The 14833-nt window shown below is 45.6% G+C and overlaps 1 protein-coding gene across 1 annotated transcript in view; it reads right to left on the reverse strand.

Moving 5' to 3' along the window:
- LOC130131967 (contactin-associated protein-like 2) overlaps positions 1–14833 on the reverse strand; it is a 285127-nt gene that overhangs the window by 246192 nt on the left and 24102 nt on the right. Inside the window, exons 4-6 of the mRNA XM_056301695.1 lie at positions 14463–14610; positions 13527–13730; positions 12984–13168 (exon numbers count right to left, since the gene is read on the reverse strand). Of these exons, the coding sequence (XP_056157670.1) occupies positions 12984–13168; positions 13527–13730; positions 14463–14610 (537 nt within the window). The remainder of the gene's footprint in view (positions 1–12983; positions 13169–13526; positions 13731–14462; positions 14611–14833) is intronic.

Below are 14833 nucleotides of genomic sequence, written 5' to 3' on the forward strand. Positions count from 1 at the left end.
CAGGTCCACATGCACGTGGTCGAAACGTCTGGCCGGGATCGGAAACGGTTCGAGGGGCGACTTAGTGTGCTGGTGGACCTTAGCACGCTGGCACGCCACACATGCAGCCGCCCACCCCTTGACGTCCTTGCGGAGGCCAGGCCAAACGAACTTGAAACCGACCAACTTCACCGACGCCCGAACTCCAGGGTGCGAGAGGGAGTGAATCGATTCGAAAACTCGACGGCGCCAGGCCACTGGAACAACGGGGCGGGGACGGCCGGTGGAGACATCGCAGAGGAGGGCAGGACTGCCTTCCTGCATCACAGCGTCCTCACGCTTGAGGCCAGTACGTGTTGACCTAAGGGCAAGGACGTCCGGGTCGCTGGGATGGTCAGCAGCCATAGCGGAGAAATCCACATCGAGGTGCACAGGACACACAAGCACACGCGACAGACAATCAGCAACAGGGTTGGACTTCCCGCCACATGCTGAATGTCCGTTGTGAACTCGGAGATTGCCGCTAGGTGGCGCTGCTGACGAGCAGACCAAGGCTCCGTCACCTTGGACATGGCGAAAGTCAGCGGTTTATGATCCACATAAGCCGTGAATGAGCGACCCTCCAGCAGGAAGCGGAAATGCCGGGTTGCAAGGTGCAGTGCCAGCAACTCCCGGTCAAAAACGCTGTACTTGCGCTCGCTATCTCGCAGTTTGCGGCTAAAAAATGCGAGTGGCTGCCACGCATTCGCCACAATATATACACACACACACACACACACACACACACACATATATATATATATATCGGGTCCATGGTGTTGATAAAAGTGCTCAACACATGAGGAGCGGAATGTCAAGATCGATATAGGAAAAAAACAACAAACTTTATTTCATAGTACAACAAGCCGGTTTCCATCGTCACGCACTCACCAGCTGCTTATTTATACTCACTGGGATATGGTTCAAGATAGAGGACGGGTGATTGCTATGATAAATAACAACGGGTATCACGAGATTTCGTGTAATATTCACGAAATTTAATCTATGAAATCGTGGGACAGGGTGTCACTGAAATGTTCTTGTCCAGCACCAAGAAGTTGTATGCAATGCATTCCTATGGGCCAAGTTTTTCTTGCGCCAGTCACGTGATCAAGCTGCTGACTCTGGCTGGTCTGGCCTCCCGGGAGAATGCCGGTCACTTACATATATCTGAAAACACAAAAACTACGGCGGTTAGGGTTAGTGTTATAGCTTGTAGTTAGTCCGCCACCCACTATGGAGGAAGTAGAAGGGAGAAGTAAGAAAACGACGTGTAAAAAAAGCAGTAAGGAAAATAAAGAGAGCTGATGTAGACGGTTACTGAGCTGTCGCGTCGTTTCTGCTGTCTGATATGTGGATAAATAACAGTTAGGGTTAGGGTAGTTTTTTGTGTTTTCAAATATATGTAAGTGACCGGCATCCTCCCGGTAGGCCAGACCAGTCAAAGCTAGCATCTTGGTAACGTGACTCGCGCAAGAAAAACTTGGTCCATAGGAATGCATTAGATACAACTTCGTGACGCTGGACAAGAAACTTTCAGTGCCATCGTTTTTCCCTCAACACGACTTCATAGATTTGTCTGTGAAGGTTCTCATTCATCCAGGTCATGGTTATCCAAAGGAGTTGAATCAAGTGCAACTGGACTTGGTATATATCCGTGAAGACGTTTCGCCTCCCATCCAAGAGACTTCCTCAGTTTGTGCCTTTCTGACTAGACCAAGCTAGTCTGACTGGCTGGTGATGAGACTCGGTATTTATCCTCTGGATGAATGAGAACATTCACAGACATGTTGCGGAACAATTTGGGTCTGACACCCTTAAAATTGTGAGGGAATATGAAAGGATGGCTCGGAAGATTGCAGACTACAGAAACCACTTGCGATTCAATCTGAGATGCAGACAACACAGGCTCATACCCACTAGCCTGCGCCTGCGTACCACAATGGAAGGACATAGAGCAGACAGAATCATAGAGAAGGCACAGAATCAACTCCTGAATGAAAGAGTGAGACAAGTCCATTTCACTATTGAAGGGCTGAAGGAGAAATCCGACCAACTACTCCAGCAAATAACATCCCACTTGCCTGGTGCAGTCTTGGAGACGATTACTGATTTCAACAGGAAAGCCCAACTATCTCAACACCACAAAACCAAAGAAAGGCAGACAAGGAAGTTTCAAAACTTACAGCGACGAACCAGCAACACTAGCCAAGCAGATATACAGTGGTGTGAAAAAGTATTTGCCCCCTTCCTGATTTCTTATTTTTTTGCATGTTTGTCACACTTAAATGTTTCAGATCATCAAACAAATTAAAATATTAGACAAAGATAACACAAGTAAACACAAAATGCAGTTTTTAAATGAAGGTTTTTATTATTAAGGGAAAAAAAATTCCAAAGCTACATGGCCCTGTGTGAAAAAGTGATTACCCCCTAAACCTAATAACTGGTTGGGCCACCCTTAGCAGCAACAACTGCAGTCAAGCGTTTGCGATAACTGGCAATGAGTCTTTTACAGCGCTGTGGAGGAATTTTGGCCCACTCGTCTTTGCAGAATTGTTGTAATTCAGCCACATTGGAGGGTTTTCGAGCATGAACCGCCTTTTTAAGGTCATGCCACAGCATCTAAATCGGATTCAGGTCAGGACTTTGACTAGGCCACTCCAAAGTCTTCATTTTGTTTTTCTTAAGCCATTCAGAGGTGGACTTGCTGGTGTGTTTTGGATCATTGTCCTGCTGCATAACCCAAGTGCGCTTCAGCTTGAGGTCACGAACAGATGGCCGGACATTCTCCTCCAGGATTTTTTGGTAGACAGCAGAATTCATGGTTCCATTTACCACAGCAAGTCTTCCAGGTCCTGAAGCAGCAAAACAGCCCCATACCATCACACTACCACCACCATATTTTACTGTTGGTATGATGTTCCTTTTCTGAAATGTTGTGTTACTTTTACGCCAGATGTAATGGGACACACACCTTCCAAAAAGTTCAACTTTTGTCTCGTCGGTCCACAGAGTATTTTCCCAAAAGTCTTGGGGATCATCAAGATGTTTTCTGGCAAAACTGAGATGAGCCTTTATGTTCTTTTTGTTCAGCAGTGGTTTTCATCTTGGAACTCTGCCATGCAGGCCATTTTTGCCCAGTCTCTTTCTTATGGTGGAGTCATGAACACTGACCTTAACTAAGGCAAGTGAGGCCTGCAGTTCTTTGGATGTTGTTGTGGGGTCTTTTGTGACCTCTTGGATGAGTTGTCGCTGCGCCCTTGGGGTAATTTTGGTCGGCCGGCCACTCCTGGGAAGGTTCACCACTGTTCGATGTTTTCGCCATTTGTGGATAATGGCTCTCACTGTGGTTCGCTGGAGTCCCAAAGCTTTAGAAATGGCTTTATAACCTTTTCCAGACTGATAGATTTCAATTACTTTGTTTCTCATTTGTTCCTGAATTTCTTTGGATCGCAGCATGATATCTAGCTTTTGAGGATCTTTTGGTCTACTTCACTTTGTTAGGCAGGTCCTATTTAAGTGATTTCTTGATTGAGAAGAGGTGTGGCAGTAATCAGGCCTGGGTATGGCTAGAGAAATTGAACTCAGCTTTCCAAAGATGTGATAAACCACACTTAATTTATGTTTTAACGGGGGGGGGGGCAATCACTTTTTCACACAGGGCCATGTAGGTTTGGATATTTCTTTTCCCTTAATAATAAAAACCTTCATTTAAAAACTGCATTTTGTGTTTACTTGTGTTATCTTTGTCTAATATTTAAATTTGTTTGATGATCTGAAACATTTAAGTGTGACAAAAAATGCAAAAAAATAGGGGGCAAACACTTTTTCACACCACGGTACTTACCTGGAGACAAAAGACAGAACATCCCACACAAAACGGAACGCAGAACAGATGGATCAAGAGTCTGTCGGACAAGGTACTTTCACAATCAGACAAGGAGGTCTTAGCCAAAGGACTGAACTTCGCCGTGACACCCAAACAACTACCTATAGTTGACCTCATCACATCCACAGAATCAGCCATAAGGAAAAACAAGCTAACGGAAACCGAGCCGGAACAGCTTAGGTTAGGTATCAGCAGCTCTGTCCAATGCGAAACTCCCTCCTTCCAACCTAACCATGGAGGAAAGGAAAGCCGTGACAGCACTGAGCAAGGATGAAAACATCACTATCCTTCCAGCAGATAAGGGGAGATGCACGGTTATCCTCAACACTACAGACTACCACATTAAGATCACGTCATTACTCAGCGACACCGACACCTATGAACCTCTGAGATGCGATCCTACTAGTGGTTACAAGAGGAGAATAATAGAGTACCTACAGAAACTACAGAAAGGAGGAACCATTGATCGGATACAATACCACCGTCTCTACCCACAAGATAACCTTCCATGCATATATGGACTCCCTAAGATCCATAAAGATGGAACCCCCCTCAGACCCATCGTCAGCCTCTCCTCCGGGTATCACCCCCAGACCAATGGGCAGGCAGAGCGGGCCAATCAAGCCCTGGAGGCGGCTTTGCGTTGCGTTACCACCAGCAACCCCGCTTCCTGGAGTAAGTACCTGCCCTGGGTGGAGTACTCGCTCAACTCCATGGCGAGTTCGGCTACTGGTTTGTCCCCCTTCGAGTGTTCCCTTGGCTATCAACCCCCTCTGTTCCCCCGTCACCATATCCCAAACTCCACTGACTTCGTGGACAAGGTCCAAGGTGTAAAACTGGAACCGGATAAAACCATGCTATCCTACGACGTGACCTCTTTATTCACCTGCATCCCAACCATGGAGGCTTTGGAAACTGTGAGGCAACGTTTGCTACGAGACGACACTCTCCACAATAGGACCAATCTCAGCCCAGACCAGATTTGCCAACTACTGGAACTTTGCCTGAACACTACATATTTCCAATTCAGGGGCCAGTTTTACAGACAGAAACACGGCTGTGCAATGGGCTCACCAGTATCGCCCATTGTGGCCAACTTATATATGGAAGAGGTAGAACTCAGGGCCCTGAACTCCTTCAGAGGAACACCTCCGAGCCACTGGTTCAGATATGTGGACGACACATGGGTCAAAATCCAAACACAAGAGGTGCAAGCGTTTACCAAACACATCAACTCAGTGGACAAGAACATTAAGTTCACAAGGGAAGACGTAAAGAACAACAGTTAGCCCTTCTTGGACTGTGACATCCACATTGGGGAAGGCAGGAGCCTCCACATTCGGGTTTACAGGAAACCTACACACACAGACCAATATCTACTTTTCGACTCACACCACCCACTGGAACACAAACTGAGCGTCATCAGAACTTTGCAACACAGATCTGACAATGTGCCCAGCAGCACTCAGGCCCAACGAGAAGAACACAAACACCTGAGGGGAGCCTTAAAAACCTGCGGCTACCCCAGTTGGACCTTTGTGAAAACTGCAACATGTTCCAAAAAGACCAACCAGGTGAGCGACGAGGAGAAAAGGAACAGAAGGAATAGCACAGTCATCCCGTATGTTTCTGGGGTCTCCGAGAAACTCAGGAGAATTTTCAACAAACACCACATCCCGGTATACTTCAAACCCAGCAACACACTCCGACAAAGACTGGTTCATCCCAAAGACCGTGTACCACACACCCGGAAAGGCAATCTGGTGTATGCCGTACAATGCAATGAGGATTGCACTGACCTATACATAGGAGAAACCAAACAACCACTACACAAACGGATGGCCCAACACAGAAGGCCAGACTCCTCAGGACAAGACTCAGCAGTCTATCTACACCTAAAGGAGAAGACACACTCCTTCGAGGACAGCAACGTACACATTTTGGACAGAGATAGTTTGAAAGAGGGGTGAAGGAAGCCATCTATGCGAAACTGGAAAAAACCATCCCTCAACAGAGGAGGAGGTCTGCGACACCGCCTATCTCCCACTTACAATGCCGTCCTTTCATCTCTACCCAGGAGACTCAAGAAGCCTACCCTCCAAGAACAACAGCCGGTCACTAACGGCTCCAACCACTCTCATGACCACTGAACAATGAAGTCCAAACTAACACCCCCAACGACCGTCGCTGCTAAACAAATGCAAATCAATAGCTCCGATGGCGACGGGCGCTGCTGGACATCGGAGCACAGGAGAGCCACGCATATCGATAGCTCCGATAGTGACGGGCGCGGCCAAACATCGGTACACAAAAGAGCCACGCATATCTATGGCTCTGTTAGCGACGGGCGTGTTGTGGTTACACCGCCCCGAGCTGCCTCCCCGGCACGTTCAAGCCACTCCCCCAGCTCGGACGTGCCGGAAACATCCGAGCGCTCGGCTCGCGCTCTGAGGAGACGAGCGCTGCACTGCACCAGGTGTTTGCCATCATCCATCAGGCACACCTGCGGTAATCAGACAGCCCTCTACAAGAAGTCTCCCAGAACACCACTCCGTGCTTCGACGTACCGGACCCTGCGACTCTCCCTCCGCGACTTCCACGGCTCCCCTCGTCTCCAACGACCTTCACATTTTTCCCCGGACCTCTCCAGCGATTCCCCCCCCCCGTGTCCCTCTACCTGGACCCCTCCTTTCGGACTCGACTTCCCGGACCCGGACTTCCTCGGACAACCCCTTTCGGATCACGGACTGGACTTGCTTGCCAGGTGCACGCACATTATTCAACACCTCCTGGTCATTTACATACCGCACCACACATAGGCTAAGAACACTCACACATAGTTATATACGCAAACCACTGGACACCACACAGTTTATTCACACATCCCACTAACAGAACGTTTTTACACCATACACTTTCTCACTCTATTCCATTTATTTAGTGGCAGTATTTGTTACCTCCCTTCCTTGTTATTCCCCTCCCCCAATAAAACCGCCTTTTGGATTGTGAACTGTCATCCTGTGTCTGTCTGCCTTGGGTTTCGCCACACGGGTCGGGTTCTGGTGCGCGAGCATAACAGCCTTGTTATATTGTAAATATATGCTATTTCAACAATGCCCTGGCCCTTTAAATGCTCTTTTCAAAACCAGCCCCCGCTACCCTGAGAGCAGGATAAGCGGTTTGGATAATGGAAGTGTTATGTCTGCACAATAGGAAGCCCACAACCCCTTACCCCATTAGTTGTACAGTTTTCTACCCCACCATTTATTGCTGTGCATCGTAATTGCTACCCCATCGGTTGTAATATTTCAAATGTTTTCTATCCTCTCATTGGTTGCTGTTCACAGAAATTAGGGGTATGGCACGGGGCAACGTAATATTTATTGACTACGTGTTCTTTTTGTTGAATCACATTGGCGCGTGATGCATCAAACAGGTTTGTACTGCTATGTCTTAACGTTTTTTCCCCTACATCTATCTTATATATATATATATATATATATATATATATATGGTCAACCGAAAGTCCTCCTCCATAGCCTTGCCGAATTCCTCCCACACGCGAGTTTTTGCTTCCGAGACCGCCAAAGCCGCAGCCCTTCTGGCCTCCCGGTACCTGTCTGCTGCTTCAGGAGACCCATGGGCCAACCAAGCCCGGATGACCTCCTCCTTCAGCCTGATGGCTTCCCTCACCACTGACATCCACCAGTGGGTTCTTAGGTTGCTGCCTGGACAGGCACCAATTATCTTATGACCACAGCTTCTCACTGCCGCATCCGCAGTAGCGGCTTTGAACATGATCCACTCAGACTCTATGTCCCCAGCCTCCCTTGGGATATATGAGAACTTCTTCCGGAGGTGGGAGTTGTTCAGAGCACACGGAGTCATCACTCTCGATAAGTTGTGCCTGCAGCATAGGGAGTTGGCCCAGAAGTACCTGCTGGTGTTGGCCCGGGAGTTGGAGGCAGGGAGGGAAGTGGCAGTGAGGAACAACATTGTGGTGATCATGTGTGACTTGTCTGCTACACCAACATGGTTGACCACTACCTCCCCAACACCTCTGCCTGTCTCTGGGACAATGAGCCTGTCATCAGGGAGCAGGCGCTGATCATGTTGACGAATCTGCTACATAAGGAGTTTTTCAAATGGAAGGGTTCTCTCTTCTTTGAGTTTGTGACTATGCTGGTCGACAATGTGCCTTCCATTGCAAGTCTGGAATATGTATGTCTCACGGAAATCTGGCAGTCATAGAATGACTTTCTACAGCTAAAACCAGCAACTCCACTAGGATTTTTTTTTGCATATCTTTGAGCAGAGGTGTTGACCTTGCACTGATCTATCATGATATTATAAAACTAAGGCTATTCTCTCTACCTGATGCAGCTTCCTTTGAACTGCTGGTGATTTATCTCTATGGGCCTACACCCATCATTATTGCTGCTTTGTAGAGACCACCTAAAGCAGGATTCCCCAAATTTTTTCTTAGGAGGGCCAGCTCACTCTGCTTGACTCTTTGAGAGGGCCAGTGTATGTCAGTAACAGTAAATAGTACTGTGGACAACAACAGGTCTACTTTGGTTGAATATTAAACCATTACATCTAATGATATATTTCAGTATACCATTGTTAGCTGGGTTTATTTTACATTGCCATGGCACATTGACAAAGTTGTATATAAATTATAATAGGGAGATAAGTATAATTTAGAAATAAAATTAAACTAATTCTTAAGCATTCCAACCGTTATTTTATTCAACAATTTCTGTTACGGCCCGCCCACCCCGCGCTGCTAGCCAATCAGCTCGTCAGGGCCGGGCTTAGCCGTCAGGGCTGGGCTTAAGTTTGCTGGTCTCCCAGCGCCCGTTGTCAGTTCGTGCTGTAACCTCCTCGCAGGAGTGGTTACTCTTCCCTTCCGGTGCTTTTCTCTCCGAGTTTACCTCAGCCCTTGGTTTATGGTTTCCCTTGCAAAGTTTCCCTGAGTAAGTATCCTGCCGTCTTCCCAGTTTGGATTACCCGCGAGTTTTTTCCCTTGGACTTCCCGTTTTCTTGTCGCTCATTGCCTTCCTGTTTGACCGTTGTACGCGTAAGGAATAAAGTACGCCAGTTTCGGCTAACCCCATCTCTGTCTGGTGTCATCCGCTTGGGGTCTTCCACAAACCCTAACAATTTCAGTGCAAGTAATAAATACATAAGAGCGCATTATGCCCTCTGCATGCTTTGTATCAACAATTCAACAAGTGAACAAGAAACAAGTGAAGGAAAAGACTTCCAAGTCCCGAAATGAGTCCTTTAGAAATCTTAATTAATTAGCAACGAATTAACAATTCGGAGGAAAAAGCTTCGCCTTCCTTCTCTTCTCCGACTAACTGACACAGCATCAGCGCGCAAAAAGTCATCTTTATCACATATGACAATTGAAAAAACGAGTTTACCTCCCCATGTTTCTTAGTGTGAACTGTGGGTTTGCATGTTTCTGACGAGTAGGTTGATGTCAGGCTCCATTCTGGTCACAACCAGTCCCAATGAATGGTGCAAAAGACGAGATCCAGACTCACCGTCGGACTTGTCAGAAGCTTCATCCTTGAGAACGTTTTCTCGCATATATAAGTGCTGCCAAAGATTGTGCACATCTTCATGCTATGCATTTTAATGTTCGGATAAGTGTCATTGGGTAAGGCAGCATAAAAGTCAATCAAACTGCCTTACTCGAATGCATCTCTCAGTGCATCACAGTTTTGTAAGTCGGCCAACTCGAGCTGAGGAGATGGCGAGGCCTCATAGATGTCCGTAGCAAATGGCTTCTGAAATAGACAAATGTCTTTCTCGTTGAGATATAGCTCACGGAATCTCACCTCAAACTCTATCTTTAACATTGGTAGTGCTTCTACGCGCTTTGTGACAGAGAGCGGTACCTGTGGGTCCTCGGTGGCTACATTTTGTGCTGTAGGAAGATGAGTAAAGTTTCCCTCACTCACCTGCTGCAAAGGCAGCTGTAGTTTCATCTGGAGTGCCTTAATATGGGAGTACATTTCACAGATTAGTTTACCCTTGCTGCGACTTAGCCATCAGATTTCCGTGTGGTACAGAACATCTCCATAATCGCATTCTAGCTCAGACAACTCTTTGAACTGCCTATGGTTGAGTCCTTTCACCCGGATGAAGTTCACACATGACACCATGACATCCATAACAGATTCCCACTTAACCACTTTGAGCACAGTGCTTGGTGGTGGATAAGGCAATTAATTAATGAATTTGCAATGGCCGTGCATGTCCTCGCTCAGCCATCTCCCTGTTAATGTGGCCGATTAGTCCCCTTGTACTGCCAACCATGCTTGGCGCTCCATCCGTTGTTATGCTCACTAAATTTGCCCAGTCAAGTCCCAAGTTTCCAGTTGTTTGACAAACCTTGTCAAACATATATCTGCCATTCCTTGTGCCTTTGACGCTTTGTAGTGCTGCAAGCTCCTCGCATACTTTGAGGTGGGTCCCATCTACCTCACGAATAAAAACTAACAGATGTGCGGTGTCCATATCATTGCAAGCGGAAACCACCCCCCTTTTTTCAGATTTCTCTTGCAACTGATTTTGCACGTTGGTTCCCATCTCTTCAATTCTCCGGTGTAGGCCTTTCTGTTCAGTCTCGCCACACGAAAACCAGCCCGTAGGTATGACTGGTTCTGCTGAGCTGGCCTTAAACATGTATTCTCCTGTGTAGCTAGCACACCCCTTCGTTTTCTTATCTTGCCTGCCTGCACTTGTCCTTGCAGATTACCATATTTGTCTTTTTGTGTTGTCTCAAAATGTCTGAGCAAATTGTTAGCCTTTAAAACCGCTAACCGATTCCTGGCACAATACAAATTGCCTTGTCCTTGTGTAGCAGGAAGGAAAATACCTGCATTTATTTGTATCAAGTTCGTCAAAATATTACATTTATATTCCCAAGGGAATAACGTTTAACACTAGAACAACCGGGATTTCTCTCCTACCTAAAATGACCATGGGGGTCAAAATGACTGCCAGTTTCTAAACTCTATATTCTGTCAAGATAAATACCCAACTGAGATTTTAATGCATTAAACATGGTAGCATGTCTGCTATGAAACTAACTGACATCAAAATTAACATTTTAACAACTACAATGCAAGTTTTAAACAATTTAAACTTCAGAGAGACATGGTCAAACTTGATTAGAAAAATTGAAAAAGTGAAAATATTACCTGGGAAAGAAAAAAACCGGAAAACACATATTGCTACTCTAACAAACATAACAAGGCCTATAAAGAATTGAAAATAAATATTAAAACAGTCCGAAACAACGACCGGAAATTAAAACCCACTAGAACAACCATGGGCCGTCATTTTGATCGAACTTTTCTCTCCTCTTTCTAGTCCCCTGGTTGCTGCCAGGTGCTATTCCTTCCCTAATCTGCCACTCCCCATATAAGACTGTTGTTTCCCACTCGGTCTTGGTCAGGTTGTTCTAGTGTGCGCCCCGTGTTTACCAAGTCCCTTCCTGCCTGCCTGTTTCCGACTCCAGCCCATTTGTGTCGATTCCTCCTGCCTGCCCCACTTGTGCTTTTGCCTGACTCTGGACTGCCCTGTGTATGACTCCTGCCTGTTTACCTACTACAAGACTGCTGTTTTCCTTCAATTCTGTTTGAGCCATATTCTCTGCCTGTGTGTATGTGTGCAAGTCCTATCCAGAAGCCCTTACAGTTGTGCTTTGTTATTAGGGATGGGCGGATTGATACTGAAGGTATCAATACGTCTGATCCTAAAATTTCCTTTTGAGAAGCATTGCTCTTATTAGAATGTCGGTACTAAGTGTTTTATTTAATTGGTATTGGAATTGAGGTTTCATGAGTATGTGATGCTGAAAAAGCTGAAAGATTAAATATTAATTTAATGTTGTTCATTGCTGGGTAAGTTCTACTTTTACCTCTGTCAATTGGGGGGGGGGGGTGACTACCATGCTAAGATTACTGACAAACCCTTTAAAAAATCGAATACGAATTTGAATCAAGGTGGAACTACATTGGCCATGATGCCTAAGAGGACTGTTGGCAGAGTACACAGTTTACCTGTGCTGTTTACCTGTGCCCACCCTGCTGACAGATGTTGTGTTGTACGTGATGGGTAGTTGGAGCCTTTTTACCGCATCGACACTTGTGAATTTGTGTAAATGAAATAAACTATTTGAGATGTTTTTGTTACGGCCCGCCCACCCCGCGCCGTGGCCCGCCCACCCCGCGCCGGCAGCCAATCGGCTCGTCAGGGCCGGGCTTAGTCGTCAGGGCTGGGCTTAGTTTGGTGGCCTCCCACGTGCCCGTTGTCAGTTCGTGTTGTAACCTCCTCGCAGTAGCGGCTACTCTCCTCTCACGGTCCTTTTCTCTCCGAACTCATCCCAGCCCTTGGTTCATGTTTTTCCCTTGCAAAGTTTCCCCGTGGAAGTATCCTGCCGTGTTCCCGTTTGGATTACCCGCGAGTTTTTTCCCCCCTTGGACTTTCCGTTGTTCCTTGTCGCTCATTGCCTTCCTATGTCTAACTATTTGTACGCGTAAGTAATAAAGTACGCCAGTTTTCGGCTAACCCCATCTCTGTCTGGTGTCGTGCGCTTGGGGTCTTCCACAAACCCTAACATTTTCATTGTTTTTTTTTTCTTAAATCATATTCATTTAACCCCTTGGCTGCTCTCACAATAATGAGCATGATGATTAAGTTACTTACAGAGAGAGAAGGATTAAGAACGTATCGGTGGTTGGTATATTGCATGGCAGTAATGAAACATTATTAGGGGAATTGTGAAAATAACAATTATGAAAAGTATTAGACCAAAACAAAAATGTGTGATATCACCCATCCCAACTTGATTTCCTGTCCATAAGAATCTTACCAAACAGGAGGAGACATTGGGAGGGAGGAGTCCAATGCCATCTTTGAACAAGCCTCACTGAACACAAAGAATGTAGACACAACTTTCACAGCTGTCACACAGGGGCTGAAATTGTTGAATAGCATGGCACAAAGAGAGATTTTCCCAAGACACATTGTTTTGAAACCCTATCTTTACCTCATAGTCTAGGTCCAAGTGGTCAAACTCTCCATTGGTCCTGAACTGCTGAGTGTGGTGGTCCAATGTGAAATTCACATTTCTTCTATAACGCTCCATGACAACGGAGTGCCAGTACTCATCATCCAACAGGCTTCCACTGGTAACTGAAGTGTGGCCCTGAATGGAACCGTACTGGTTGCTGCCTGGAGAGGAGACAGCCATCATCAGAAGATGTCAAGGAGTAACAGTTTGATGGGTGAATATGGACAGGAAGTTTTTTTTTCTTACTTGTTAACATAAGGACTTCACCAGACCTAACAATATAGCACTAAAATACTGTACATACTACTTAAAGTATATTTGCTATACAATGTGAAGTAACCTAACAATGTAATGCTATGTTGCTATTTTATAAGTTTTCCTCCTATGACATCATCTGCTGCCAGAGCAACAACCATACTTCACATTGCAAAAATGCAGGTTGCTGAGCTTTTCTTTCTTGGTGGAAGTGTAGTTCTAGTGATTCTGCAGACTGCAGTGACTTTCTAAAAATATAGTTACCCAGGTTGATGCTTAGTTGCAGCCGAGCCTTGCGGAGCTCCAGAGTGATGTAGTCTCCCTGCTGTCCTTCCCCATGAAGAAGCACTCCATCTCTAGCTGATGTCCTGAACTTTAAAGAGATAACGTCTTTCACAATCTTCATCTTCTTGCTCCTGAAGCGGTATGAGATAACACTTTGGCCATCAAAACTGATCACATCCGCCCCTTGAAGAGATGACATAAGCAATTGCATTTATGATAATGGATTATGAATAATAATAGGACAGAACAGAAAAGATTAATTGTATTACACAGCAGGGTTTCCATTAGCTGGTAATCATTGTTTTTTTTTTTACTGGTACAGAATCTCAAACTCTGACAAACAATAATTCCCCAGGCCACGCTCTGTGCATAACTGTAGTCCACTGACTTCCAGTTTCTACTTTAGCGGTCATACTAGTTTCCTGTTTGTTGGCGTGTATATTGACAATGGCATATTTTTTCATGATGCCTGCAATATTTACCATGGATAAATGTCAACGACATGCACACAATTGTCGACAAACTTTCACCTGGACCTACCAGCAAACAGGTGAAAAGCTTCAAGTTGTACATATCAAGTTACGTCCACAATTCCGTCCGTCCGTCCACTCGTCCTCATGGACGTAACTTGATATGTGGAAGTAGTAGTAGCAGATACAGATAAAGTGAAGAAGACAGGATATTTAAGCCTTGAGAAAACAAAACATGGATTGTGCTAAAGGGAGTGAAGGTTACTATCAAGTCACCATGTAGGATGTTCCTATGTTTCATAGAGTGTGCTGTCATCAGCATATCATTAAAGCTTGTTTTACAATGCTGGATTTTAGCTTAGTTCAGGGTACAAGCTGTACTCCTTGGATCCTGTTTAAGACATAACTTGTTGGGTTTTGGCTCATCATGTGCTGATCTACTCACAGTATGGGCAGCCATAGACATCCACTCTGAGGCCGATGCGTCCCTCCCTGTTCCAGTCCAGTGGGACAAAGCGGATGTGGCGAGCTAAGATAGCATGCTGCAGCTTGTGACGCACCACACCCTCACTGTTGGAGTTCCCTGGAAATGTCTGAGATACACCACAAACCAGGTACATAACTACAATATTCTTACAATGTACATCATTACAAAGCTTTTATTATGTATAGAATAAGATACCGTGTTGCAATACAATGCAATAGAATAATTATTACCTTAGAACTGTATCTAATAGAAGGTCTCCATTTCTCCTTTAATGTATTCTACACTTCCTCTTCTCTTTGTATTTAAGAATAACAGAACTAACCTGATAA

Source organism: Lampris incognitus, unplaced genomic scaffold, assembly GCF_029633865.1.
Source record: "Lampris incognitus isolate fLamInc1 unplaced genomic scaffold, fLamInc1.hap2 H_2, whole genome shotgun sequence".
Taxonomy (NCBI): domain Eukaryota; kingdom Metazoa; phylum Chordata; class Actinopteri; order Lampriformes; family Lampridae; genus Lampris; species Lampris incognitus.